The sequence below is a fragment of the Bos taurus genome, chromosome 25 (assembly GCF_002263795.3).
Source record: "Bos taurus isolate L1 Dominette 01449 registration number 42190680 breed Hereford chromosome 25, ARS-UCD2.0, whole genome shotgun sequence".
Classification (NCBI taxonomy): domain Eukaryota; kingdom Metazoa; phylum Chordata; class Mammalia; order Artiodactyla; family Bovidae; genus Bos; species Bos taurus.
Genome location: NC_037352.1, coordinates 163,146 through 189,478, shown reverse-complemented (window position 1 = coordinate 189,478; position 26,333 = coordinate 163,146). Strand labels below are relative to the sequence as shown.

The 26,333-nt window shown below is 52.6% G+C and overlaps 1 protein-coding gene across 1 annotated transcript in view; it reads left to right on the top strand.

The window, feature by feature from the left end:
* The first annotated feature begins 4,057 nt into the window (after window positions 1–4,057).
* NPRL3 (NPR3 like, GATOR1 complex subunit) overlaps window positions 4,058–26,333 on the top strand; it is a 32,970-nt gene continuing 10,694 nt past the window's right edge. Inside the window, exons 1-6 of the mRNA NM_001206315.2 lie at window positions 4,058–4,255; window positions 9,332–9,401; window positions 15,263–15,392; window positions 16,479–16,553; window positions 21,165–21,318; window positions 22,243–22,324. Of these exons, the coding sequence (NP_001193244.1) occupies window positions 4,138–4,255; window positions 9,332–9,401; window positions 15,263–15,392; window positions 16,479–16,553; window positions 21,165–21,318; window positions 22,243–22,324 (629 nt within the window). The 5' untranslated portion in view covers window positions 4,058–4,137. The remainder of the gene's footprint in view (window positions 4,256–9,331; window positions 9,402–15,262; window positions 15,393–16,478; window positions 16,554–21,164; window positions 21,319–22,242; window positions 22,325–26,333) is intronic.

The following is a 26,333-nucleotide window of genomic DNA, read 5'->3' as shown; positions in this document are numbered from 1 at the left end:
AGGCTGAGCCTGGCACGATGCTGCCCGGGAGGCTGTTAGTTCCCACTGTGCTTCCTGGTGGGGAATCAGAGTCCAAAGTGGGGCCACCTACCCTCAGTCCCTCTGCTGCCGGCAGCTGGCTGCATGGCCCAGGGAGTGACCATGAGCCCCTGGTTTCCCTGACAGCCCGGGAACACAGACGGACACGGACACTGAGGTGCCATTGGGGAGGGTGCTGTGGAATTCAGACCCCCACTCCCTTCAGTCCAGCCCGAGACAGTCCTGCATCTGAGCCTCGGGAAGGGATGTGTCCTGGTGAGCTCCCTTCACCATTCATGGATTCCAGTGCTTGTTACAATGAAAAGTCATGAGCCACACAGCCAGAAAATACACAATGAATGCTCTGGGGAAGGTTCCTAGCACGAAGTGGGCCCTGAGAAGGTAATATAGGAACGGTGGTTTCTCTACTTTTGGGCCTTACCCCAGCCCAAGCACAGCCAGTTCTGGGGTCATAGGCCCATCCAGTGGCGCAACAGCATGTCCAGGAAAGTCAGAAGAAGCAGACCTGAGCCAGAGTCCTGGCTTTCGTGTCTGGGTGCCCACAGATTCCCAGTGTCCGGCAGGGAGGCCCCATCCATACAGCTCTCCCAGCCTCACCTCTTGCTCCTATGTCCTTGTTTCCATTCTGAGGACATTCATGGGAACTGGGGGAGAACTCGGGAACCTTTTGATGATACATAAAATTAGTATATTCTAGGGACTTCTCTGGTGGCCCAGTGGTTAAGAATCTGCCTTGCAATGCAGGGCACATGGGTTTGATCCTGCTGTGGAGTTACTTAGCCTGTGTGCCGCACGTACAGAAGTCCAGGCACTGCAATGAAGATCCTGCATGCTGCAACTAAGACCGGACACAGTCAAATAAGTAAATACAATATTTTAAAAAATCAATATATTCTAGACTGGAAAAAGGGCTTGCAGAATCTGTAACAGAGGTTAGCTGTGGTGGTGGTTTAGTCACTAAATCGTGTCTGACTCTTGCAACCCCATGGACTGTAGTCAGGGTCCTCTGTCCATGGGATTCTCCAGGCAAGAATATTGAAGTGGGTAGCTATTTCCTTCTCTAGAGGATCTTCCTGACCCAGGGATCGAACCTGGTTTCGTGCACTGCAGACAGATTATTTACCCACTGAGCTACGAGAGAAGACACATTTGTGTTATTACCCTTATTTTACATAGAACATGAGGCCCTGTACGGAAGAAATGTCTCTTTCCTTATCCGTAATATCTATAGCATTTTTTAGGCCATGGATATAAAAGTATTTCACCAAAGAAAGATCCCATAAACAAAGGATAAATGGGCTTCCCTAGTGGTCCAGTGGTTAAGAATCCACCTTGGAATGGAGGGGACACCGGTTTGATCCCTGGTCCCAGATGAGGCAGAGCAACTAAGCCCGTGTACTGCACCGACTGCACCTGCAGTCTGGAGTCCTTGAGCCACAGCTACTGAAGCCCGTGTGTCCTAGAGCCCGTGCTCCGCAACGAGAGAAGCCCACATGTCGCAACCAGAGAAAAGCCCGCACACGACAATAAAGACCCAACTGCAGCCAAACATATAAGGAAGTAAGAAAGGTTTTAAAAAGGACACACAACACAAAAGGAAACATAAAGGCATTTCTTAGGCTCTGGTAAATAAGAAATACAGTTAATTCTGTTCCTCAGTAGTACAAAAATGCAACATGAGACATTATTTTCCTTTTTTGACATTTTTTTTGGGATTAAAAAAGTCAATGCTATGCAGTCCTGGGCAGGGCAATATGTTTGTGGGGAACATCTGAGACATTTCAGAGATATGTACCCATTACCCTGGGAGAGTCAACCCATGAATATGTTCTTCAAAATACACATTTGTGTTATCCTCAGTGAAAGAGGTTACTTTGGCAATGAAAATGCCAAAGTTCCATTCCTGGAACTTCCTTGGTAGTCCAGTGGTTAGGAATCTGCCGTGCAATGCGAGGGATTTGGGTTCAATTCCTGGTCAGGGAACTGAGATTCCACATGCCTTGGAGCAATAAAGCCTGCATGCAGCAACTGCTGAGCTCACCTGCCAGGACTGAAGAGAGTCCGTGCGCCACAGGGGCGATCTTGCCTAATGCAGTGAAGGTTCTGCATGCAGCAACCAGGACCCAACACACACAACTAGATAAATAAAAGACAATGCTCCTTCTTTAGCCCATTGGTTACTTTCCCATCCATCTGATGTGCTTGAAAAGATTTGAAAACAGTCGCAGTAGACTGTCCACCACAGTCACCTCCTGGGACCACAGGGGTGGGGTGGGTGGAGTGCTTTTTTTACTTTTTAAAAGCAGCTGCTCTGTGAGATAGAATTCACATATCGTACATTCCACCCATTCAAAGTGTGCAGTTTAGTGGGTTTTAGTATGTTCAGAGAGTTATGCAGCTACCACAATTTAGAACATTTTCATCACCCCAAAGGAACCCCCAGCCCCTCAGTTCCCACAGGTGGTGTCTAAAGATTCCGATTTCACCATTTGCTCACTATTTTTTTTCAAGTATAGCCATCCTAGTGGGTGTGATATGGCGTCTCTTTTTAGTTTTGATTTGTTGCTGTTCAGCCGCCCAGTTGTGTCGGACTCTTTGGGACCCCACGGACTGCAGATGGCAGGCCTCCCTGTCCCCCACCAGTTTTGATTTGCATTTCTCTAACTAGTGATGTTTGAACATCTTTTCACGTGTTTCCAGGTTCCTTGTCTATATTCTTCAAAGAACTATCTATTCATGTCTTTTGCCCACTTTTTAGAGGGTCACTTGTGTTTTTCCTGTTGTGTTTTTTAAAAAATATATTCTGGATACAATTGTCTCATCAAATATATGACTTGCAAACATTTTCCCCCACTCCGTGGGTACTTTAATAACTTTTACAGCAAAGAAAGGCACATTTAGACACATCCCTTGAGCCAGATCATGGCATCTGGTCCCATCACTTCATGGGAAATAGATGGGGAAACAGTGGAAACAGTGTCAGACTTTATTTTTTTGGGCTCCAACATCACTGCAGATGGTGACTGCAGCCATGAAATTAAAAGACGCTTACTCCTTGGAAGGAAAGTTATGACCAACCTAGATAGCATATTCAAAAGCAGAGACATTACTGCCAACAAAGGTCCGTCTAGTCAAGGCTATGGTTTTCCTGTGGTCATGTATGGATGTGAGAGTTGGACTGTGAAGAAGGCTGAGCGCCGAAGAATTGATGCTTTTGAACTGTGGTGTTGGAGAAGACTCTTGAGAGTCCCGTGGACTGCAAGGAGATCCAACCAGTCCATTCTGAAAGAGATCAGCCCTGGGATTTCTTTGGAAGGAATGATGCTAAAGCTGAAACTCCAGTACTTTGGCCACCTCATGAGAAGAGTTGACTCATTGGAAAAGACTCTGATGCGGGGAGGGATTGAGGGCAGGAGGAGAAGGGGACGACAGAGGATGAGATGGCTGGATGGCATCACGGACTCGATGGACGTGAGTCTGAGTGAACTCCGGGAGTTGGTGATGGACAGGGAGGCCTGGCGTGCTGCGATTCATGGGGTCGCAAAGAGTCGGACACGACTGAGCGACTGAACTGAACTGAACCGAACTCGAGCCAGAAAGTTAGGCCAGGCAGCTTTCTATTTGCATTGCCGCTGGCTCCCTTGGCCAGAAGCAGGCCGCCGCCGGCACTGGGATAAGCCCAGCGCCCAGAGCCAGCGTCGCGCCTGCGCACACGGCAGCTTGCGCCTGCGCAGAGGTCGCCGGTCTGCGTACAGGGTGCTTCCGCAAGTTTGCCTCATACTGTCGCGAAGTCTCGCGAGCCTCTCGCGAGTGTGGGGTGCGGGACGGGCCCGTGGGCTCGGTGGGTCTGGCTCCGCTCGGCGCCCCGCCTCCAGCCTGCCCTCCTCAGGGCGCTGGGTCCCAGGTCCTCAGCTCCCCCCCGGGCCGCTCCTCCTCAGAGCCCCACCCGCCCCTCTCCCCAGACCCGTCCGCCTCCGCCGGGTCCACGGCCCGTGCTCCTCAAGGCGCTGGGTCCCGGGTCCCGGCCCCTCCCCCGCCCGACGTCCTCGGGGCCCCTACCCAGGCCCCGGGCCGACCCCTCCCCGGGCTCCCGGCAGGATGGGGGACAACACCAGCCCCATCAGCGTGATTCTTGTGAGCTCGGGGAGCCGGGGCAATAAGCTGCTGTTCAGGTACCCTTTCCAGAGGAGCCAGGAGCATTCGGCGTCCCAGAAGAGTAAGTGGGCGCCGGGCGCCGCCTCCCTCGCTGTGAGCGGGGAAGCCGGCTACCGTGTTGTGTCCGTACTGGCGGTGCCTTCTCATCACAGAGTGCTGGGGAAGTATAGAAAAGTAAAAAGGAGCAGGAAAAGAATCACTCATAGTTTAAACATGTCAAATCACTGTTGCTAACGTTTCATCGGTTTCTGTAGACTTTTACCTGGGATAAAGCCACAATGTGAATGTATTCAGCTAGGATGAAGTTACGAAATGCAGGGACATCGGAGTTTTCTTTGGCTACTTCCCCTCAGTTCTGCTGCTCCTCCCCCGATAACCACTTTGAAAAGCGTTCCTCTTGAACATAGACACCAAATATATATCCACAGAAAAATAGTTTATTACTTTGGGCTTCTTCCCCCTCCCACACATAGGATGTTCGCAGTCGCTGTTTTTTTTTCCATTGAACCGTCTGTCTTGAAGCTTTTTTCTGCCTAGCAGACGGATCACCTCCCTCTTGGTGTAGCGCACAGCTGCCTGGTAGGAACATACTCTTTCCCTGCGGATGGACATTTAGGTTACTTGTGGTTTTTCACTATTGTGGATGTTCAATTTATAATTAATTAAAAAAATTATTTTAAAATTTGTAAACATGGAAAAAGTTTTAAAGGCCCAGAGGAGTTTAGATTATGAAAAGGTGGTTCTTTCCTCTCATTGACCCTCAGCCACGCACATCCCTTGTAGGGTCAGATGCTGTTACCATTTTCCTGTGCATCTTTCTAGAATCTTAAGTGTAAATGCAAGCATATACGTACATTATTTTCTAAGCACAAGTGAACACGCTGTTCACACTCTGCCCTGTTTTCATTTTCACTTTACATGTTTGATATAGATTTAAAACTATGGTCAGAATCATAGGAAGAACTTACTATGGTTTATTCATCCAGTCCTCTGTTGACGGACATTTGTTTGCAGTCTTTTGCTAGCAGTGTGAATGTCTTTTATGTATGTTTTTTTTGTTCTGCAGAATATATGATCAGTTCCCAGAAATAAAATGTTTGGATCCTCGGGTTAATAGTGAGTCATGTGTTAAAATTTATTTATTTGGAGGAAGATTGCTTTACATTGTTGTGTTGAGCCATGTATTTTTAATAGATCAGATTTTTCTATGTTTGTTCATGAGATAGGTGAAAACTTTTATCCGATAGTAGTTTTAATGGGCTTTTGCCTTCTGACTGAGAGTGAGCATGTTTTCCTGTTTTTATAGTCATTTGGATTTCCTTTTGAGTTAAGAACCTACTCATAACCTTTGCTTAATTTCCTCTTGGATTGCTTGATTTTTTTGTTGTTGAAGAAGCTTTTAATATATTTAGGAAAAAATAGGCCTTTGTGACAAAGCTGTACGTTCTTAGCCAGTTTGCCTTTTGAGTTTTGATTTTTATGGAGTCAAGTTTTCAGTCTTTTTGTGGTTTCTGAGTTTTGTTCTGCATAGAAAGGCCTTCTGCTGTCCAAGATTATTAACAAAAGGAGTGTCTTGTTTTCCTGTGGAACATTTATTGTCTTTTCAAAAGATATTCTGTATAATTGCTTTATAATGTTGTGTTAGTTTCTTCAGTAAAACAAAGTGGATCAGCTTTATGTGTACATAATATCCCCTCTTCCTTGGACCTCTACTTCTCCACCAGCCCCCTCTCCCATCTAGGTCATCACAGAGCACTGAGCTGAGCTCCTTGTGCTGTATACCAGCTTCCCACTAGCTAGCTATCAGTATATATTTGTCAATCCTACTCTCCCAATTTGAGAAAAGGTAGAGGAACCAGAGTTCAAATTGCCGACATCCACTGGATCATCGAAAAAGCAAGAGTTCCAGGAAAACATCTATTTCTGCTTTATTGACTATGCCAAAGCCTTTAACTGTGTGGATCATAATAAACTGTGGAAAATTCTGAAAGAGATGGGCATATCAGACCACCTGACCTGCCTCTTGAGAAACCTGTATGCAGGTCAGGAAGCAACAGTTAGAACTGGACATGGAACAACAGACTGGTTCCAAATAGGAAAAGGAGTACGTCAAGGCTGTATATTGTCACCCTGCTTATTTAACTTATATGCAAAGTACATCGTGAGAAACGCTGGGCTGGAGGAAGCACAAGCTGGAATCAAGATTGCTGGGAGAAATATCAATAATCTCAGATATGCAGATGATACCACCCTTATGGCAGAAAGTGAAGAAGAACTAAAGAGCCTCTTGATGAAAGTGAAAGAGGAGAGTGAAAAAGTTGGCTTAAAGTCCAACATTCAGAAAACAAAGATCATGGCATCTGGTCCCATCACTTCATGGCAAATAGATGGGGAAAGAGTAGAAACAGTGGCTGACTTTATTTTTCTGGGCTCCAAAATCACTGCAGATAGTGATTGCAGCCATGAAATTAAAAGACACTTACTCCTTGGAAGGAAAGTTATGACCAACCTAGACAGCATATTCAAAAGCAGAGACATTACTTTGCCAACAAAGGTCTGTCTAATCAAGGCTATGGTTTTTCCAGTGGTCATGTATGGATGTGCGAGTTGGACTATAAAGAAAGCTGAGGGCCGAAGAATTGATGCTTTTGAATTGTGGTATTGAAGAAGACTTGAGAGTGCCTTGGACTGCAGGGAGATCCAACCAGTCCATTCTAAAGGAAATCAGTCCTGGGTGTTCACTGGAAGGACTGATGTTGAAGCTGAAACTCCAATACTTTGGCTACCTGATGCGAAGAGCTGACTCATTTTAAAAGACCCTGATGCTGGTAAAGATTGATGGCAGGAGGAGAAGGGGACGACAGAAGATGAGATGGTTGGATGGCATCACTGACTCAATGGACATGGGTTTGGGTGGACTCTGGGAGTTGGTGATGGACAGAGAGGCCTGGTGGGCTTCGGTTCATGGGGTCACATAGAGTCGGAATGACTGAGCGACTGAACTGAACTCTCCCCATTTGTCTTACCCTCCCCTGTCCCCACTGTGACCACATGTCTATTCTCTACATCTGTGTGTCTATTCCTGCCCTGCAGATAGGTTCATCTGTACCATTTTTCTTGTTTCCACATATGTGTTAATATATATTTGTTTTTGTTTTTTGGGTTTTTGTCTTAATATATTTGTTTTCTGTGTCTGTGAATCTGTTTCTGTTTTGTAAATAAATTTATTTGTATTATTTCTTAGATTCTACATAATCTATATTCTAGATAATCATATAATATTTTTCTCTCTCTGACTTACTTTACTAAGCGTGATAATCTCTAGGTCCATTCATGTTGCTGCAAAATGGCATTCCGTTGTAGGACTTCTTGGTGGCTCAGTGGTAAAGAATCTTCTTGCCAATGCAGGAGACATGGATTTGATCCCTGGTCCAGGAAGATCCCCTGGAAAAGAAAATGGCAACTCACTCCAGTATTCTTGCCTGGAGAACCCCATGGATCCTGGTATGCTATAGTCCATGGGGTCGCAAAGAGTCAGACTTGACTTGGTGACTGAACAACAACAACAAAATTTCATTGTATATGTGTACCATATCCTCTTTATCCATTCATCGGTTGATGGGCACTTAGGTTGCTTCCATTTCCTGGCTATTGTAAATAATGCTGCTATGAACACTGCAGTGCATTTATCTTTTTGAATTAGAGTTTTTGTCTTTTCTGGGTATATGCCCAGGAGTGGGATTGCTGAATCAAAAACTCTGTTTTTAACTTTTTAAGGAAGCTCCATGCTGTTCTCCATAGTGACTGCACCAGTTTATATTCCTACCAACAATGTAGGAAGATTCTCTTTTCTCTGCACCCTCTCTAACATTTATTCTTTGTAGACTTTTGGATGATGGCCATTCTGACTGGTGTAGTTGTAGTTTTGATTTGGATTTCTCTAATAATTAGAGAAATGGGCTTCCCTGATGGCTCAGTTGGTAAAGAATCTGCCTGCAGTGTAGGCGACCCAGGTTCGATCCCCGGGTTGGGAAGATCCCCTGGAGAAGGAAATGGCAATCCACTCCACTAATCTTGCCTGGGAAATCCCATGAACAGAGGAGCCTGGCGGGCTAACGTCCATGGGTTTGCAAGAGTCGGACACAACTTAGTGACTGAACCACCAATCTAATAACTAGAGATGTTGAACATCTTTTCATGTGCCTGTTGGTCATCTGCATGTCTGCTTTGGAGAAATGTTTGTTTAGGTCTTCTGCCCATTTTTGATTGTGTTACTGGTTTTTTTGATATTGAGTTATATGAGCTGCTTGTATACTTCGGAAACAAAGCCTTGTTGGTCACATCATTTGTATCACTAAATATTTTCTCCCAGTCTGTAGGTTGTCTTTTCATTTTGTTTGTGGTTTCCTTTGCTATGCAAAAGCTTAAGAGTTTGATTAGGTTCCATTTATTTTTACTTTTATTTCTTTTGGGAGCCTGACCTAAGAAAATATTGCTACAATTTGTGTCAGAAGGCTTTCCCTATCTTCTCTTCTGGGAGTTGTATGGTGTTGTGTCTTTATATTTAGTTCCTTCAGCCATTCTGGGTTTACTTTCGTGTGTGGTGTGAGGAAGTGTTCTAATTTCATTCATTTTCGTGCAGCTGTCCCGCTTTCCCAAGGTCACTTGCTGAGGAGCCCGCCTCCACTGAATATTCTTGCCTTCGTGGTTGAGCATCGTTGGCCGTAGGTGTGCGGGTTTGTCTCTGGGCGCTCTGTTCTGCTCCAGTGGTCCCTGGGGCTGTTTTTGTGCCAGTGCCACACCGTTCTGATTACTGTAGCTTTGTAGTGCTGCCTGAAGTCTGGGAGGATTATTCTTCCAGCTCTGTTCTTTCTCCTCAGGATTGGTTGGCAACTCTGAGTCTCTTGTGATTCCATATAAATTTTAGGATTGTTTGTTCTAGTTCTGTGAAAAATGTCATGGGTAATTTGATTGAGACTGCATTAATCTGTGTAGATTGCTTTGGGTAGTATGGCCATTGAAACAGTATTAATTCTAATCCTAGAGCAGAAACCATCACTTTTAATGGTTCCACAACCTTCCCATATGTGGATGGGTCCTGTTTTCTTAGCTTTTCTCTCCTTTTGCCTTCACTCAGGTAAGCCTCGTAGCAGATACGCTGTCAACAGTGCCGGAGAGCATGCTGAAGACCAGGATGGGGACCCCAGGTACGGGCTCTGCAGCCGCTCCGTGGGCGCCGGCCCCCTGTCGACCCAGACATTTCCCCCCTCAGGAGCCCAGTTCCTCTTCTCCACTTGGTGGGTGTTTCAGGCAGACTGACATGGGATTGTGGTGCCCGTCTCCGGCTTTCTTTGTGACTCGGTTCCATGATCCTGCTGTGGGCTGTGTGGTTGGTGGGACAGGCTGGAGACTAGATGGGAGCATGTCCCTACGGGATGTTTGTATCCCATGAGAGGAGCACGGAGGAGGGGACCCTGGTGCTGTCCTTGGACCCTCGTCCTCAAGCTCGTGTCCAGAGGTTGAATGTGGGTGCTTGGGTGCAGCACAGCATGTCCGGGTGGTATGGCGAGCTGAGAGCCAGTGCTGCTGTGACCTGGGCTTAGGGCCCAGAGGAAAGCAGCTCCCGTTCCTTCTGGGCATGCTCCCCACTTCTCTCTGGGAAGTGCTCTCAGGGTGGCAACCTTGAGAAATGGCCACATCTGCCTTCTTACATTCATTTTAAAGCTTAAGAAATAATGGTATAGTCCCAGATGAAGGAGACAAGATCGTGACCTGCGAGTCCTGCGTGAGAGTATATCCATGGGAAGGCATCTGTGGGCCCCAGCCTGCACCCTGGCTGTGTGAGGTGTTAGTGTCGTCTCCCTAGGTTCTCTGACGTGGCGCCTGCCATCGCCTCGTGTGTTTTCTCTTCTCTTCTGTGAGAATGTGGGGGCCTCTGGCATGACCGCCGACTGGCTCTGAAGGGGGTGGGTTTTGGAAGCAGCAGGAGGAGGCAGGGATGTGGGGGCTGCTGGGTATCCTGTGGGTCATTCTGCTTGACATCGAGGCCTGTGGATGTCTTGTCCTTTAAAGTGGCGCCTGGAAACAGACTCTTGGCTGTGAGGCGCATAGAAAGGCGTATTGCACTGCACACCTACTGAGTGCGTTTTGGCCCCCTCCTCCTGTGTCACAGGTGGTCCAGAGCAGGGCTGGCCACCTGCCTGCCTTCCTTCAAGCTCTGCGGATGTGAGGCTCAGCCCACTGAAGACTCAGAAAGAGCTCTTGGAACAGTCTGGGAGGAGGGCCGGCAGGACCTGTTTGCTGCAGTGACTTTTCAGAGGCTTACAGTAAAATGACTGGGAGGATGTTTTCTGGGGAATCCATTCTGCATTTAGTGTAATGAAGACAGGAAACCAGGGGACAGGCATAAGACACTGTGGGTCAGTCAGGATGCCAGACAGGCTTGCTGCCTAGGGAGAGCTGGTCTCTGCAGAGGCTCACTGAACGTAAGAATGCCTTTGTTGGTGATTTCGGCACACTGTAGCACCTGCTGACCCTGCTCCGCGCCCCTACACCATCAGAGGTGCAGGTTAATGCCCTGGGGCCCGGCTGTATTTTGTCTTACAGACCTGCCAAGCTCCTGCTCTGCCCCTGGCACCCAGAGGACCCCCACCCAGCTCAGATGTCTCCCCAGAGCAGTGCAGTGATGTGCCTCACACTCACTCCCTGTTTTCCTTGGTTGTCGTTCTCAGAGGGGCTTTTTCTTCTGGAACCAGCAGTGTGTTCCTGCTTGTCTGTTTGCCAGATTGAAGCTGTGTTAACGGGCCTGACGGTCCCCTCTGAGTGTGGTGGTGGCTGGTCTCACAGGAGTGCGGGTGCAGAGCTGTGCTGCCCAGGGTTGTCCTGACTGGCTAGCCGTTTAAGTTGATATGGACTGAAATCAAATAAAAGTAGAAACTGAGTTCCTCAGTTGCACTGGCCACATTTTAGGTTCTCAGTGGCCACCTGTGACGACAAGTAGGGAGTGAAGAAGATGGATATTGTCTGTTTTCTCTTAAGGCCTGAAGGTCAAGTTTAGAAAAGACGCTGTCTTCCTGTTAGGGAGGTCAGCTGTGCAGCGGCCACAGGGTCTCAGGAATTGAGGCTGAGATACTTGGTGGCGTTGTGCGGTTCTCATAAGCCTTTCACCTGTGGGGCCTTGTCTGAGCTCCTTGACGTGTTTGGGCAGAAAGACTGAGCGCCGTGCAGGCATCCAGCGCGTGCGTGCGCTGCTGCACTCTGATCGGGCCCTCGGCCTTGTTCTTGCTTCTGGGAACTGACCCTCCTTGCCCAGCTGAGTTCACTCGTGAGGATTTGAGCGTTCCTGGGAGGACTGGGCGGTAAGTCTTCCATGTCGGGAGAGTGTTTTTCTGTTCTTTCTTGTGTGGCAGGTGGTGTCGTCTTGACCTCAGCGGTTAGTGTAAGTGTGGTACTTCTGCCAGACCTTAGCGCCGTGTTAATTGTGATCTTGTAACTCTTGATGAGTTTCAGAATCAGTGTGGTCTTGATGGCCCTGGTCCCGTCGCAGTGAGCGAGTCCTCCAGCCGGCAGGTGACTGGCCACAGGGTGGCCACGGCTTCTCCACCCACCTCTGTCCCAGTTCCCGCCGCCTTCTCCTTGCTTATTCTGGACTCCTGGTCTCCCTCGATGCTGGGGGTGGACTGCTGGGTGCAAAGACTCACTGCCCCGCGAGAGCCCAGGCTTCCCGCAGCCCCTACCCTTTCTGCACCTGGACTTGTCTAGTGCTCTGAACCTGAGCGCCCAGACAAGGTTGGCTGGCACCAGGGACCTCTGGGACTGAGTGCTCTCAAATGCCCCCTCCTCCCGGCAGGCGCTGTGCCCTTGGGAGGGTGTTCGACAAGTGGAAGCAGGGTTTCTTGTCTCCCCCACCTGCCCCTCCCAAGAGAGACGCTTGTCATCGCCCCTCCATCTCTCAGAGGGGTCTGTGAGGTCTGTCCCAAGGGCTGAGTGTCCCCTGTGGCACTCGGGCTTGGATGCTGCCCTGTGCCCATCACACACTAAAATGTCCCCGTGGGCTTTATATGACACTTCTCTAGGAGGCAGGAGTACAGGGGGACCTCTTGTCCCTGACAGGGCACCCCCGGGGTTGGAGGTGCGCAGCGCACCTGGGCGCCCCGAGAACGAGGGCAGAGTCGCATGCCCTTCCATGCTGTCCCGCTGTCTGTTTCTGGACTGGCCCGAGAACATGCCCTGTTCCAGGTGTCTCAGAGTGGACGGTCTTGGTTTGACTTCCAGCTGCGCTGGTTCATCTTTCTAAATGTGTTTTCTTTTTTAATTTCTTAAGTTATTGCAGAAATGTTAGTTTTTATAACAATTATTTTAGTGTATTAAAATATATCAATATTTACCATGCCTCTCATCATCAAAACAAGGGAAAAGGATTTTTGTAAATTTTGGAAACATCAAACAAATATTGAGAGAATTCCCTGATGGTCTAGTGGTAAGGACTTGGGGCTTTTTTCACCGGGGCCCAGGTTCAGTCCTCGGTTGGGGAATTAAGATCCTGCAGGCCGCATGTCGCGGCCTGAAAAAAAACCAAACAAATACTGACACTTTTTGTTTCAATTTGTTTTTATGACTATTATATCGCCTGACCCCATATCTCATGACATAGCTGTCTTTGTGCATGTTACATCAGCAGATGCTGTATAAAGCCTGCTGCTTCTGCTAAGTCGCTTCAGTCCTGTCTGACCCTGTGTGACCTCATAGACGGCAGCCCACCAGGCTCCCCCGTCCCTGGGATTCTCCAGGCAAGAACACTGGAGTGGGTTGCCATTTGCTTCTCCAATGCAGGAAAGTGAAAAGTGAAAGTGAAGTTGCTCAGTTGTGTCCAACTCTTAGGGACCCCATGGACTGCAGCCTACAGGCTCCTCCGCCCATGGGATTTTCCAGGCAAGAGTGGTGGAGTGGGGTGCCATTGCCTTCTCCTGTATAAAGCCACTCAGGTGTTTTTCTCATTATAAACCTGTAGTGTTAAGCTCTGGTGAGTGGATTTCTGTGTGGGCCAGACTTGCCCACACAAGCAGAGCAGTCAGACAGCAGAGGGGTCTCCCTGAGTGTCTGCCGGGGGTTGAGGGGTGGCTTTTACTTGAAGCAGCACCTGACTTTGCGGTTGGTCCCCTCTGCAGACCTTTGCTCTCTGGGCCCAGGTGGGGGGAGTGCTTCTCAGGCGGCCTTGGGATTTGGAGGCTTATAGACGTGCGTGAGACCACTGCTGCTTGCCTCTGAGTCTCAGGGCCTGTCCCACAGCCCGGCAGACTCAGGTTCCTGGACGGGAGGCTGAGGCCAGGGCTCAGGCCTGTCTGTGGCTCTTCATGGCAGAGCAGAGGTTTTGGAGGAGATTTTTGATATCACAGTAAAAAGTGAAGTCTCTGGGCGGTGGGTGGTGCTCTCCTATCTGTCCTGTGGTGTCCTGAGTCACAGGGTGCCGGAGTAGTGGTGGGTTTGCTCAGATAGGGCAGGAGGCACGGGCGCTGGGCCAGATGCTGGGGCAGTCGCGTCAGTGAGGCTCCGCCTCCCCACGTCCTCTCCGGTCTCTAGGCCCCTGCATGGCTTCCCGGGCAGAGTGAGCCATCGAGAGGTTTTGAAGAAAGACCTAGAGTCTCCCGTGTCTGGTTGACTCACCAGAAGGCTGTGTTCCTGGGAACGAGGCCCCACAGTGGGGGCCGAGGCCGGGCTGCAGGCTCCGTGTTTCCAAAACATCTCTGACAGTGTCTGTGCGGGAAGGGCCGACTGCAGCCCTGACTGCGAATGGCGCGGCGGCCCGCGCTGACAGACCCTCTGTGTCTGGTTCGTTTGGGGGCCCCAGGTGACCGAGCGTGCCTAGAGGCCCGTGTCAGTCCTGGAGGAAGACTGGACGCCAGTGTGACCCCGCCCAGGGCCTCAGCGGTTTCTGCAGGACTCACTCGGCTGCTGGTCTCATTTATGCTCTTCCCAGTGTTGGGCGCGCACAGGCAGCCGCTACCGCGGGGCCCCTTCCTGGACCCTTGAGTCCGGGTGGTGTCTGGTTGCTTCGTAGCTGAGTGGAAGCAGCAGCAGCAGCACGCACAGTGTGCGGCCCTCCTTTCTCTGGGGGCAAGGGTTCTCGGGGCAGGTGCCCCCCCAGAGCGCGGCCCCTGGGAGAGGCCCGGGGTGCTACCACCAGCCCCGCTGCTCGTGAGGCCTGTGTCCTCAGTGGCCCCTGTGGAGCCCTCTGCGCACAGCCTGTCCTCCCACCTGGATGCCAGAGAGGCTTTTCCCCAGCGGGGGGATGAGCACAGGCCTTGCTGCCCTCTGGCTCTACGTTCGACATGGGGCGTCTGTGTCTGCAGAGCGGAGGCCCCGGGCCCGGGCTTGGAGACAAGGCTGCCCTGCACTCTCTCCCCTGTGGTGACGCCCCCATGCCGACACCCCGGGCAGGAGGGAAGGGGCCATGCTGCCAGCCCGCAGCCAGCTCTCACCAGCCCTTCCTCCTCCGTGGCCTCCGTCTCTGTCTGTCCCTCCATCCTCGCAGTTAGTGGATCTGCGTATTTCGTGTGTCTGAAATGTTTTTTCCCGAATAAAAGCTGGAGGGTGACGTGTTCAGGGTGTGGGAGGCCCAGGAGCTGCCCTGGGATGAAAGCGGTTCACAGGCTCCAATGCGTGCATCCCCTTGGGCCTCAGTCAGCACCGAGGGGCCGGCCTCTGGGGGCTTGGTGGGGGGCCCTGCACCCCTGGGCCCGTTAAGGAGCCCCCCCCGCACCCCCACCCCCGGCCTCCGAGCCTTAACAAGGTTCCTCAGGGCCTTGCCAGCGCCCGCAGCCTTCCTGAGGGCAGACGCCTCTCTCCTCCTGCCTGGGTGGGGGCCAGGGTGGCAGCACATGCCCTGCGGGACCGCTCGCACCTTCGCCTTGTAGCTCTGCCCTGACCCTGGGGGTTGCTTCCGAAGGGCAGCTGTCAGGTGGAAGCTTCCCGGTCCTGGTCGGCGGTGCCGCCCCCACCCAGGGCAGTGGGCCTGCTGCTGTGGCTCTCAGTTAACTCTTTTCACTCCACTGTCTTTTTAAATTTTAAGGTTTTCAGATGTCATTCTGGCAACAATTTTGGCAACCAAGTCTGAAATGTGTGGCCAGAAGTTTGAACTGAAGATCGATAACGTGCGGTTTGTTGGGCACCCGACACTGCTGCAGCACACGCTGGGCCAGGTACGGGCTCCCGGGCAGGCGCGGGCCCCTGGCTCCGTGGCCTTTGGGGCTGTGGAGGGCAGAGCTGTCCGGTGCTTGCCCACCTGCACCTCCTCGTAGGCCCTGAGTCCTTGCCCGGAGCTTTTGCTGTTTGCATCTGGAGTCTCTCTGGACCGCGGCCTTCCTCTTTGTGTATACCATGTCTGTTTCGGGGGGGCAGCCAAGAGAGGGAGGTCAGCAGTGTGTCAGACCCTTGAGCTTTATATAAAGCAGGGCAAGCATTTCTTCTTGCTCATAAGTGAAGTCCTAGCCAATAGTGTTATCAGTTTAGCTCTCACTGTCGTCCTGAGCGTGCTCTGTGTGTTCTCCATGGAGACTGGATGCACTGTTACCCAAGGGGATTTGGCACACCGGAACTGCCAGTCAGTCCTCTGCATGCAGGCAGAAGCAACACCAGTGTCCCTGGGATTCTGAAGGGTTTTGAAGTGACACACACACATGATCCAGAAATCCTGTGAGGGCCTGGGGTATGGTCCTCAGGTGTTCTTGTCTGGAGGAGAGCTTCTGAGACAGCAGGAGCTGCCAGGGCAGGGGACACGGTGGGGACATGGCCCCTGGGGCACCAGCCCTGCCCACACTTGCTCCACCTCACTGGTGGCCTGTGGGTGGGGTGGGGGCCTTTGGCAGCCCCTCGCCACCCTGCCCGCAGAACTGGAGGCACAGGGCTGGAGACGGGCCTGATGGGTGGCCCAGGGATCCCTTTGCCCCTGCTGGTGACGCTTGTCAGCAGCTGGTGCTTGGGCCCTGGGCAGGCTGGTGCCCCAGTGGCCCCTGCCGTCTCCTCCGGGCAGCCAGCTCACTCGAGGTGATGGGGCAGTCTTGTCTGTTTGGGTCACAGCACTCTTCTGCTCCTTTCTCCACCGTGACCGTCTGTCCGTGCAGCATGCACTTGCTGTGCAGACTCTGGGTGCCTCTCAGAGGCCTCGGGCTTGGTTCTCCTCTGGTTCCAAGTACTCTGGAGCATTGTCCTGCCTGCGGTGGGATCACTCCAAGTGATTTTCCTGGCAGGTGTTGGCTCTCACTCACAGAACTGTGCCCCTTTCACAGGTCTCCAAAACTGACCCGTCCCCGAAGAGGGAGGCTCCCACCATGATTCTTTTCAATGTGGTGTTTGCACTGAGGGTGAGTGTAAATGACTGAAGAGCAGATCAGGGAGGAGGGGGGTTGGGGGAAGGGTGGGGGTCACGGGGGAGGGTAGGGGGAGAAGGAGGTGCTGAGGAGGAGGGGTTGGAAGAGGGGCTCAGGGAGGGGTGGAGGGGCAGTGACTCATTTCCGGTGACTGCGTCCTTCACTCAACTCAGCCCACTCTGGGCACAGCACTAGCCCCTTCTGGGTGCTGGAAGAGTCTAGCTTCATCCTTCCCCTCTTTTTAAAGTAAAATGTACGTAAAACATATCATCTTAACCATTTTACAGTGACATTTTGGTGGCATCTGGTAACAGTGTTGTGTAATCATCACTGCCACCCTATTGTCATCGTCCCAAAAGGACATCAGTTATTCCGAATGCTCTCTCCTCCCCCAGCCCTGGAACTACCAATCTGCTTTCTCTTTCTGTGGATTTACCTGTTTTCTGTGCTTCACATGAAAGGGATCCTGCAGTATGTGAGCTTTGATGTCTGACTTCTGTCACTTAATGTAATGGTTTTGAGATTCATCCAGTTTTTCATAATCTTTTTTTTTTAAATTGAAGTGTGGTTGATATATAATGTTTCAGGTGTACAGCAAAGTGACTGACATATTTATATATTCTGTTTTAGATTCTTTCCATTAAAGATTATTGTAAGATATGGAATATAGTTCCCTGTGCTGTACAGTAGGTCCTTGAGGGTTTTTTAAATACTCTTTTAATTGAATCATGCATGTTGTAATATGGATCAGTACTTTCTCCCTTTCTATGGCTCAATCATATTCCACTGAAAGGAGATCATACTTTGTTTTATCTACTGGTGAACTTTTGGGTTGTTTCCACCTTTTGGCTGTAAGAAAATGCCGTTAAGGACATTTATGTTCAAGTTTTGTGTGAACACATGTTTTCATTTCCCTTGGGCGCATACCTAGAAATGGACTTGCTGGGTCATGTGGTGACTCAGTGTTTAACCTTTTGAGAAGCTGCCAGACTGTCTTCCACAGCAGCTGCACCATTTTACACCCCCACCAGCCATGTAGGAGGGTTCCAATTTCTCTACATTCTCAGCATTTGTTATGTTGGGTTGTTTTATAATTAAGCCTAATTACTTCTTGAGGCAGTTCCTAGCACTGTCTGAAGTTTTGCTTTCACTAGTTAGAGGAAATTTCTTCTTGGTAAAGCTGTCAAAGGGCTTCCCAGGTGGCTTAGTGGTAAAGAACCGCCTGCCAGTGCAAGAGATGCAGGTTCCATCCCTGGTTCAGAAAGATCCCCTAGAGGAGGAAATGGCAACCTACTCTGGCATTCTTGCCAGGAGAATCCTACAGGCAGAGGAGCCTGGTTGAACACGACTGAGCACAGCACAGAGCTCTCAGAATACAAGGGATCTCAGTAAGCATGAGAAGCACTCGTGGGTAAGGGCTGGCTGGTGTTGTGAAGGAACTTTGAAATCTAGGAGACATGTGTTCAGTTAAATATGGCACTCCTCCACCAGCAGATTTCACTGGCGAGTCCAGTCATTCTTCCTGGTCGGCACACGTGAGCTGCAGGTGGCTTTCGTACAGAAGTGTCAGAGAGAATGATTGTACCTTGGTGACAAGGAGTGGGCAGTGTGCCTTGTTCCCTGGGTGGTGGCGGGAGTGATTCCAGCAGGAGAGGACCTGCCACCTCAGCTGCCTTCTGAGTCTCAGAGTGTTTTCCCCACAAGGCTTTTTTGATCTCACTGAAGAGTTCAGAATCAAAATAATGCTGGAGAAAAGCTTTCTTCGTTTTGAAGGGAGCTGTATTCTCAAAACTGCCCCCCTGCTGATCAGTGGAGAGGTGCCAGTTAGACACAGTGGTCCCTGCTGGTGACTGTGGGGCTGGAGGTGCCCAGAGGGGAAGCGTTGCTTTCTGCTTCGTGCACTTGGGTGGCGTGGGCTTGTTCAGTGTCTTTTTATCGTTTATTTCATTATGCACTGCAGACATCCACAGAAAGAACTCAGTGATGAAGACAGACCGAAACCACGACCAGTGCTGTCCACCCGTCAACTCTGATAGCCCCTGAGGGGCGGGGGTGTGAGGAGCCGCTGTGGCCCCACCCTGGATGTTGCAGGCAGGCCCTCATCTCTGGGAGCAGCGGCATGTGATAGCTGAGTGTGTGACTCCCATGGGCGCGGCAGTCAGGGAAAAAGGCAGATTTTAAAGTGTATGGGGATTTTTATAATAAGCAGGCTGGAGATAATCCTGCTGTCCAGTGGCCGGAGAACAGTTAGACAGGGTAGTAGTTTATGCACTAGCGTGTTCTGTGGCCACTGCAAGTGAGAATGGGGGTGAGGCCAGACGCTGGAGCGAGCGGGTGGGTCCCTCCCAGGTTAAAGCCACAGGAGACAGGGCAACGTAGGACTTCAGAGCACAGAGGCAGTGATGTGAGCAGTGGGAGAAATTGAACGCAAGGTAAAGAGTGGACGGGTTTTATTTCCTCTTTTCTGTAGTCATATAAAAATGTACACTCTTTTTGCTTTGAAGTTTTCAGCACGCCCTGGGCTCGAGACAGCAGCCTGATGACCCTTGTGCCCCTGTCTCAGGTCCCACGGCTGCTGCCTCTGCCCCTGGTTCCTCTGCCCGACCCCGTTCCCCGGCTGAGGAGGACAGGTCTCAGAGCGCCTGTCTGCTCACCCCTACATACCTCAGGAAGCGTCTCTGAGAGGGGACAGCTGTTGTACACCATACCTGACAGAACTAACTTATGTAGGTAGCAGCTAGTGTCTAGTTCATGGAAACGTGTCCCAGTCGTCACAGCATTTTTTCCTGTTTGCCTGTCTAAACTGGAGTGAAAACCAGAAACCAGCCCACAGAAGCATGGGGGGTTGTGTGCCCAGGCCTCTAACGCTCCCCTCCTCTCCATCTAGAACTCTCTCCTCCTTTATCCCGTGGACGGGTCCATGGTCAGACCTGTCTCTGTGCAGACAATCCCTGTGTCTCCTGCAAACTGTACATCTGCTCTGAGGGCCTGACTGTTTGGTGGGAGTTTCACGGGTGAGACAGTCTCACTGGCGATGCTCTGCACATCATGCTGCTTCACATCATGTCTGCAGGGAGGGCATGTTTCTCAGAGCCCCACTCGGGGCTGGCGCCTCCTCAGTGGTCACCTTCTTGGTGTACCCCATGTAGCCTGGGCTCTCCAGGCACCTGGAGCCGGGCCGGGCCTTGCAGCCAGTCGGGGCACCTAGACACACTCGTCCATGTGGGCCTCGCCCAGGAGTGTGAGTGAGCAGCCCTGGGCACCCGATTTGTGGCACCGTCTTGCCCCAGCCAGTAGGCGTGTGCTGGGGGGTCAGGGAGTGACCATGTGCCCAGGTCACTCTCCTCCCTCTGCTTTGCTGGGAGGAAGATTTTTACACAGATTTTTCTCAAATCTAAGGCAGAACATTTTGATTTGAGGCACTTGTGTACACACTTAACCCAGACCCTCTATCCCGTGACCTTCTGGGGACCCTTGAGGGGCCCTCCTGGATGTGGGGAGGGCTGTGGTCTGCAGGGGCCCGGCGTGGACCTAGCCCTCAGCCCCTCGCCGCACAGGTGTGCTGCCGGGGGTGAGTTCTGCTTGTGAATGTGGATCTGCTAGGGGCTAGAGTGTCCCCAGCTCCAGGTGATGAAGGTGTTTACTTTGTCTAGGTCAAGGTTTGGCCCAGGAGCCTGGCTGTGGACCTTTGCCGAGGGCCGTGCCTGCAGATAAACAGGAGGGGGGGCCAAGCGGAGGCTCTAATCGGGGCCGCCACTCTCCCCTCCTCCCACCTCTACCCGGGATGACTCAGCCTCCCTGTCGGCTCCTGGGGTGCTGAGTCACGGCAGGTGGTTATCAGCTCTGGGGGCATCTTCACAGACCTCACAGCTGCCTGCCCCACCCTTTGCCTGGGCGGGTGCGCAGGCCTGGCTTGGCTGTGGCCCCCGATAGGTGCCAGGATTAACAGAGGGGTGCAGAGGGATGTGCGGGGGCCTGGTGCCTGCTGACCTGTTAGCCAGCTCTCAGGAAGAGCGCTTCCTCTGAGGACAGAGGTCTTCACTGAGCAGTGGGCCCAACGCTTGTGTCTCACGCTGTGTCCCTGTTGTTACTTGTGTGCTTGTGTGACTGAGCTCTCACACAGCCGCTCCCTGGAGACCGTAGACACCCCTGGGCTCTGCTCTCCATAGGCTTACTCTGAGCACTTGACCTGTGGGCTGATGGGTGAGGGAGGGCCCTTGTTCTTCTCAGATGGAAGCCTGTGACCTTGGGTCCCCGCGCACGTGATGGCGGGGTCTGGGCCTTCCGTTGTGTCACTGGGCTGTTCCTGCCAGGCCTGGACTGCATTCTTGAACATCCCCTGCCTCCCTGGATGTGCTGGCCTGGGGCCCTGAGTGTGGGACCCTCTCTCACTTGTTAGAAGCACCTGCGTGCTTGTCCCTCCCCACTGGGGACCCCACAGGGCCATCTGTGCTGCCGTGTGGGCAGCAGCTCCATGCCCACTGTGGAACGTGCGCAGACCGGTGTTGCTGGGAGAGGCCCTCGAGGGGACCCAGGACGGGACACCCAGAGAGGGCTCTTCTGCAGTCTGAGCAATGCTGCATGTCCTCCTGGGGTGCCCTGCAGGCCCACGCGGACCCGTCGGTGATCAGCTGTCTGCACACCCTCTCCCGCCGCATCGCCACCGTGCTGCAGCACGAGGAGCGCCGCTGCCAGTACCTCACGCGGGAGGCCAAGCTGATCCTGGCGCTGCAGGACGAGGTGTCCGCCACGGCTGACGGTGAGCGCGCCGGTGGCTTCTCCAGAATACGGAGGCTGGTGGGCTCTGTGCTGGACTGAGCATGCCCTGGGCATTCAGCAAGACCCTCAAAGGTCCCAGCAAGACCCAGGCTCCCGAACTGATGCTCCGAGAGTGGCTCCCCAGCCCAAATTGTCCCCCTCCCCCAGACCCCGCATGATGGCTCTTCCCGCAGGTCAGGTACCACCCTGGTCCTGCTGGGCAGTCTCCCTGGGGTGGGAGGCATGCGGAAGGGCAGCGTCAAGCTGGAAGGAGGCCTCTTCTTTGCTTTCAGCAGAATTGAAGGGGAGCCCAATCGAGCTGTCAGCTGGCCAGTTATTAAAGTAGTATCTGCTGATGGACCCGCCTGAGGCCTTGGTGCACTGTCAGCATCTCAGAGCTGAGAGATGCCCCCTCTGTCATAGGCTTTGCCTCTGTCTTCTCAGGTCAGCACCTCCATAGCAGAAGAGAAAACCAGGACTACACTTGCCAGTGAACTTGGGCTAATTTTAGCTATAAGCAAAAGTACATGAGAATGTGCCACTTGGAAAAATTTGTTTTTGATGTTTGACAGTTGTCAAAATGTGTAATACATTTATTTTCCCCAGTTATGTATTATTAATAACAATCCAGAAGTTTTATCTTTTAAAAACATTCTTAAGAGTTTGTGACTTTTTCACCGGGATTTTTAAAAGTTCAATGTAAGTACATCTATTTTTTGTTAGATGTTACGTGACGCCTGTACTTGCAGAGTCAGGTGGGGCCAGCGGTCGGGAAATCCAGAAGATGGTGGTGCGGACCACTGGGCAACGTCCTGATGTTTGGTGTACAGTCACTTAAAGTCCTTCTTAGCCTAAACTTGCCATCTGGCCTGTGTGAGCTCTGTGCTGTGCAGGCTCTGAGTCCCCTGTGTTACAACTCTTGCAGCAAATGACGGGCCTCAGTCCCCATTCCACCACATCCTGCCCAAGTGCAAGCTGGCCAGGGACCTCAAGGACGCTTATGACAGGTAAGACGAGTGGCCTCCTGCCCAGGGCCTCCGCAAGGCGGGTGCCACTTCCCCGCTCTGCCTGAGATGGAGGGAGGGCAGAAAGGTGCCTGGCTGGGACGGCACCCCCAGACTTTGCTCTGACTAGAAAATGGACCTGAAGAAAGCTGTGTGGGGGCCTAGAACGCAAGGTGACGCTGACTGAGCACAGCACCTACCGTGTTCCAGGCCTGCCTTCTTCAGGTGAGGTCACTGTGGCTGCCGCACCCAAGAGGAGACTGAGGCTCAGGGTCTAGGGCTGGCCCTGCTCCCCTGACTAGCTCTAGTCTTGGGGGTTTGGGACACTCAGTGTATGGGCAGCAGGCAGTGGAGACATGGCGGGAACCCCAGCTCAGCACCACCTCTTAGTGTGGACAAGCAAGGCAGGCACTCTTCTTTCTAAAGCGTGTCCACGGGGCTTTGACCACTGCTCCCTGGCCCTGGGTCTGTGGGACCCCAGTCCTGGGTGAGTGCCGCTGGCTGGCAGCTTCTCCTGTTCTGCACCTGGCAAGCGGGCTCACCAGAGGCCTCTCGGGGCTGAGGGGACCGGCATGTTGCTGGACGGGGCGCACAAGGGGCACTGCCCCCTCACCTCCCCTCGCCACCAGCTTCCCTGCCCTGGCCTCCTCCATCCAGGAGACCGTGTTCCCCACTGGAGATGGGCTTGACCTGAGAGCTGTGGCCAGAGCCCCTCTGGAGATGGTGGTTTGTCCACATCCTTTCCTTTTTCCATGTAAGTTTTCTTTTTCCCCATGAATTCTCTTTTTTTTTTTTTTTGGCTGAACTGTGGGACTTGTGATAGCTTAATTCCCAACCAGGGATTGAATCCTGGCCTCCTGCAGTGGAAGCGTGGAGTCCTAACCACTGGGCTGCCAGAGAATTCCCCCCTCCTTTTTTTTTAATGTTAATGTTTTTTTCTGATTTCACCAGTATTATGTATTTATTATAGACATAGGGAAGTATAAAGAAAATAAAACGGTCTGTAATCCCACGCCCAGTGTTAACCACTGTGATGTTTTGGTAATTGTCCTTTTGTTATTTAGCTTAAGCCTTTGAAGAGGTCCCCTGTCGGTCAGGTCTGAAAGGGCGCTGGGCTGCTTTCTCCTTAGACCCTCACTGGTCCCGTCCCGGAGGCAGGATGTGTCAGGTGGCTGCGTGCTGTGTGCCCCTCTGAGGGCGCGGCGCACAGGAGGGTGACCCCGGAGCATACTGCGTGTGCGGTTGCCCTGTACCTTCTCACCTCCACGTGCAACTTAGACATCTGTCTGTTGGTAAATAAGGACTGACTTCTCTGCTGCCCAGCTGCCTGCCGCCTCCCTGGGGCTTCATGGGCTCCAGCTTTTGCTGCTGAAGGACATGCGGCTTAGCCGTGTGTGTTTTTTTGTGGGTGCCCGTGCATCCCTGAGAGAAATTCCTAAGTGAAACTGCCGGCTAAGTAGTCAGGTGTGTGTGTCACGGAGGTACTGCCCTCTGTGGCTGCGTCTGCCCACCTCTCAGCAGCACCTGATTTTGCCACACACAGTCTTCTGAGCTTTCCGGTTCTGCCGACCACGGTGGGTGGTGGATGGTGTCTCAGGTCAGCCGATATGAACGCAGGTGTGCACGTCTTCACCTGGGCCCACCCCTGTACCCTTCTCTGTGAACGCTCTGCTTTGGCCCTGTTTCCTCCTGGGGGCGCAGGTGCCTTTAGGTGGGAGGGAGAGCTGTCTTCAGGGATGCACAGAGTGGCTGCTGTTTCCGTGTTTTTATTTCGATGACTTCAGGGTGTCAGAGGACATAAGAGCAGCGTCCCTTGAAACTGCACGCTAGATCCAGGCCAGCGTGGGCTTACAGTAAAAAGCAATCCAGAGCCAGACAGTATGTTTCTGAGCAAACAATGAGCTGTGAATTCTTAGGCTCGAACTGTGTTGGGATGCTGACCCTCGAGAGTTGACAGCTGCTTTCGCGGCGTGCTGGACCGGCGAGCCCGGAGCTGAGGCAGCCCAGCGCTGAGGCAGCCCAGCGCCCTCTAGTGGCAGCAGTCCCAAGGACAGGAGTCAGCACTCAGCAAGAGCAGCTCCCGGGCCCCCATTCAGCCCTTTGCCTCCTTCCTGAACCCAGATGACCCCCTCCCTGTTTCCAGGCCCGAGTCTTGTGATCTGGGTCCCGCCCAGTGCTTCTCCCATAGGAATCCCAGACCATCCGTGTCCTCCCCTGTCCCCACCTGCTGACGGCATCGGCTCTGACCCAGTGGGAAGGCTGTGAGGGTCTAGCCTGACCCACCCTGCTCCTGCAGGGCGGGCTGCACCGAGGGGCAAGAAGGCAGGTGGTAGGGAGCACGCAGCCCTTTCTCTGTGGAGGCTCGCCAGCAGGCCCCGGGACGGGCTTTCTCAGAGCAGAAGCAAGAGGCCTGAAGCTGAGGTCTGGTTGAGGTTTGAGGCTGGGCTGGGGCTTTGCACAGGGGCGTTCTGGACTGAGCGCTTTGACTGCAGTCCTGTGTGCGGTGTGGCCTGGAGGCCCTATGCCCCAGGACCTCTGCGTCTGTGAGCCGCTGCTGCCGCGTGACTCCGCGGAGCCCGCCGCTGCTTGCCCAGCACCTGTGTGTCCCCTTGTAGCTTGGTGACTTCAGTGACAGCATCCCCCGAGGTTGGGGATGTCCCCTAGCCGTCTGTGCTCAGCATGTGGATCCCGTGGTGGGGCTTGAAGAAGTGTCTGCCAAGCAGTTCCTGACCTGTGGCAGTGCTGGGGGTGCTGGGGACTCTGCCCTGCTCTTCGCTGCCTGTCCAGAGCAGGGCTGGGCCCACAGACTTGCCCACGAGTATCCTGGGAATTTCAGTCCTTTCCAGAAAGTGCACCTGTGTTGGAAATGTCAGTGTGGGCTTCCAGGAGCCCACCTAGCCCTCTTGGGTCATGCGCAGTGTTGGCCCTGTGTGCGGGAACAGAGGGTGCAGGGCTGGCTTCGGAGGTCTCTGGCCTGGGGCAGGGAGAAGGGTGACTGGTGCGAGCCCACAGCAGGACGCTAGGATAGGGACTGAAATTTGGATGCTGAGATGTGAGGTGGGGGGTGAGCTTGCATCCTGTGCCGTCTGGGATGTGAAAGATAAGCGCTTGTTGAAAGGCCCGTGTGATTGCCTTGGGCCTTGGGCTCTGGGGGCGCATCTATCTCGTGTCGCAGGCGGGGTGGGGTCTCAGAGTTGCAGTCCAGTGTGTGGTGTGGCCTTATCTGTGTGAGGGGCCGGATAAGCCTCACACAGGCACAGTGTTTTCCTCAGTGTCCCCACCAAACCGTTAGCTGCCCTGAGGATACAAGTACGAGCTGCTCGGGACCCTTTTCGGGCCCAGCTTCTACTCTGCTAGTGCTCAGTCGCTCAATCCTGTCCAACTCCTTGTGACCCCATCAACTGGGACCCCATGCTGCTGCACAGGCCTTGATGGCTTGTCTGCCTGCTACCAGATCCCCATGAGGCCCCAGGCTACACCTACCCTTGCCCCCTCCTCCACATCCCTTTTCTTACCACTCTGTCCGGCTTCTTGTGTTCACATAGTTTGCTTACAATTCCCTTTGCTTTCTTGGCACGACTGAGTGGGAGCCCCCAAATGCAGGCTGTAGATTGTGCACCAAGAGCCTGAACCAGTGCCTGGGGCCTCCTCCTGTGCCCAGTGGCTCAGCAGCCTACACATGGCATCGCTGGGCTCCTGGAGGAGCCCACGTGGCTACATTTGAAAAGAGGAATCTCGAAAAAAAAAAAAAAGAAAAGAGGAATCTCGGTGTTTACTATGACTCTGCGTTCCAGCAGCTACCTCGTGCCATGTCCTACAGGAGAGCTCAGAGATAGGAAGACCTTGGTTCTGAGTCCACTGCCTTTCTGAGCAGATGTGAAGAGAACTACACACAAGCCACAGCTTGTGGCCCCCCTGCAGCTGGGGGCCTGAGACCCTCTCTCATCCTTCAAGGGGTCAGCTAGGGACAGGGAAGCCCTGGGAGAGGGCCCGGCCCTCCAGGTGCCCCGGT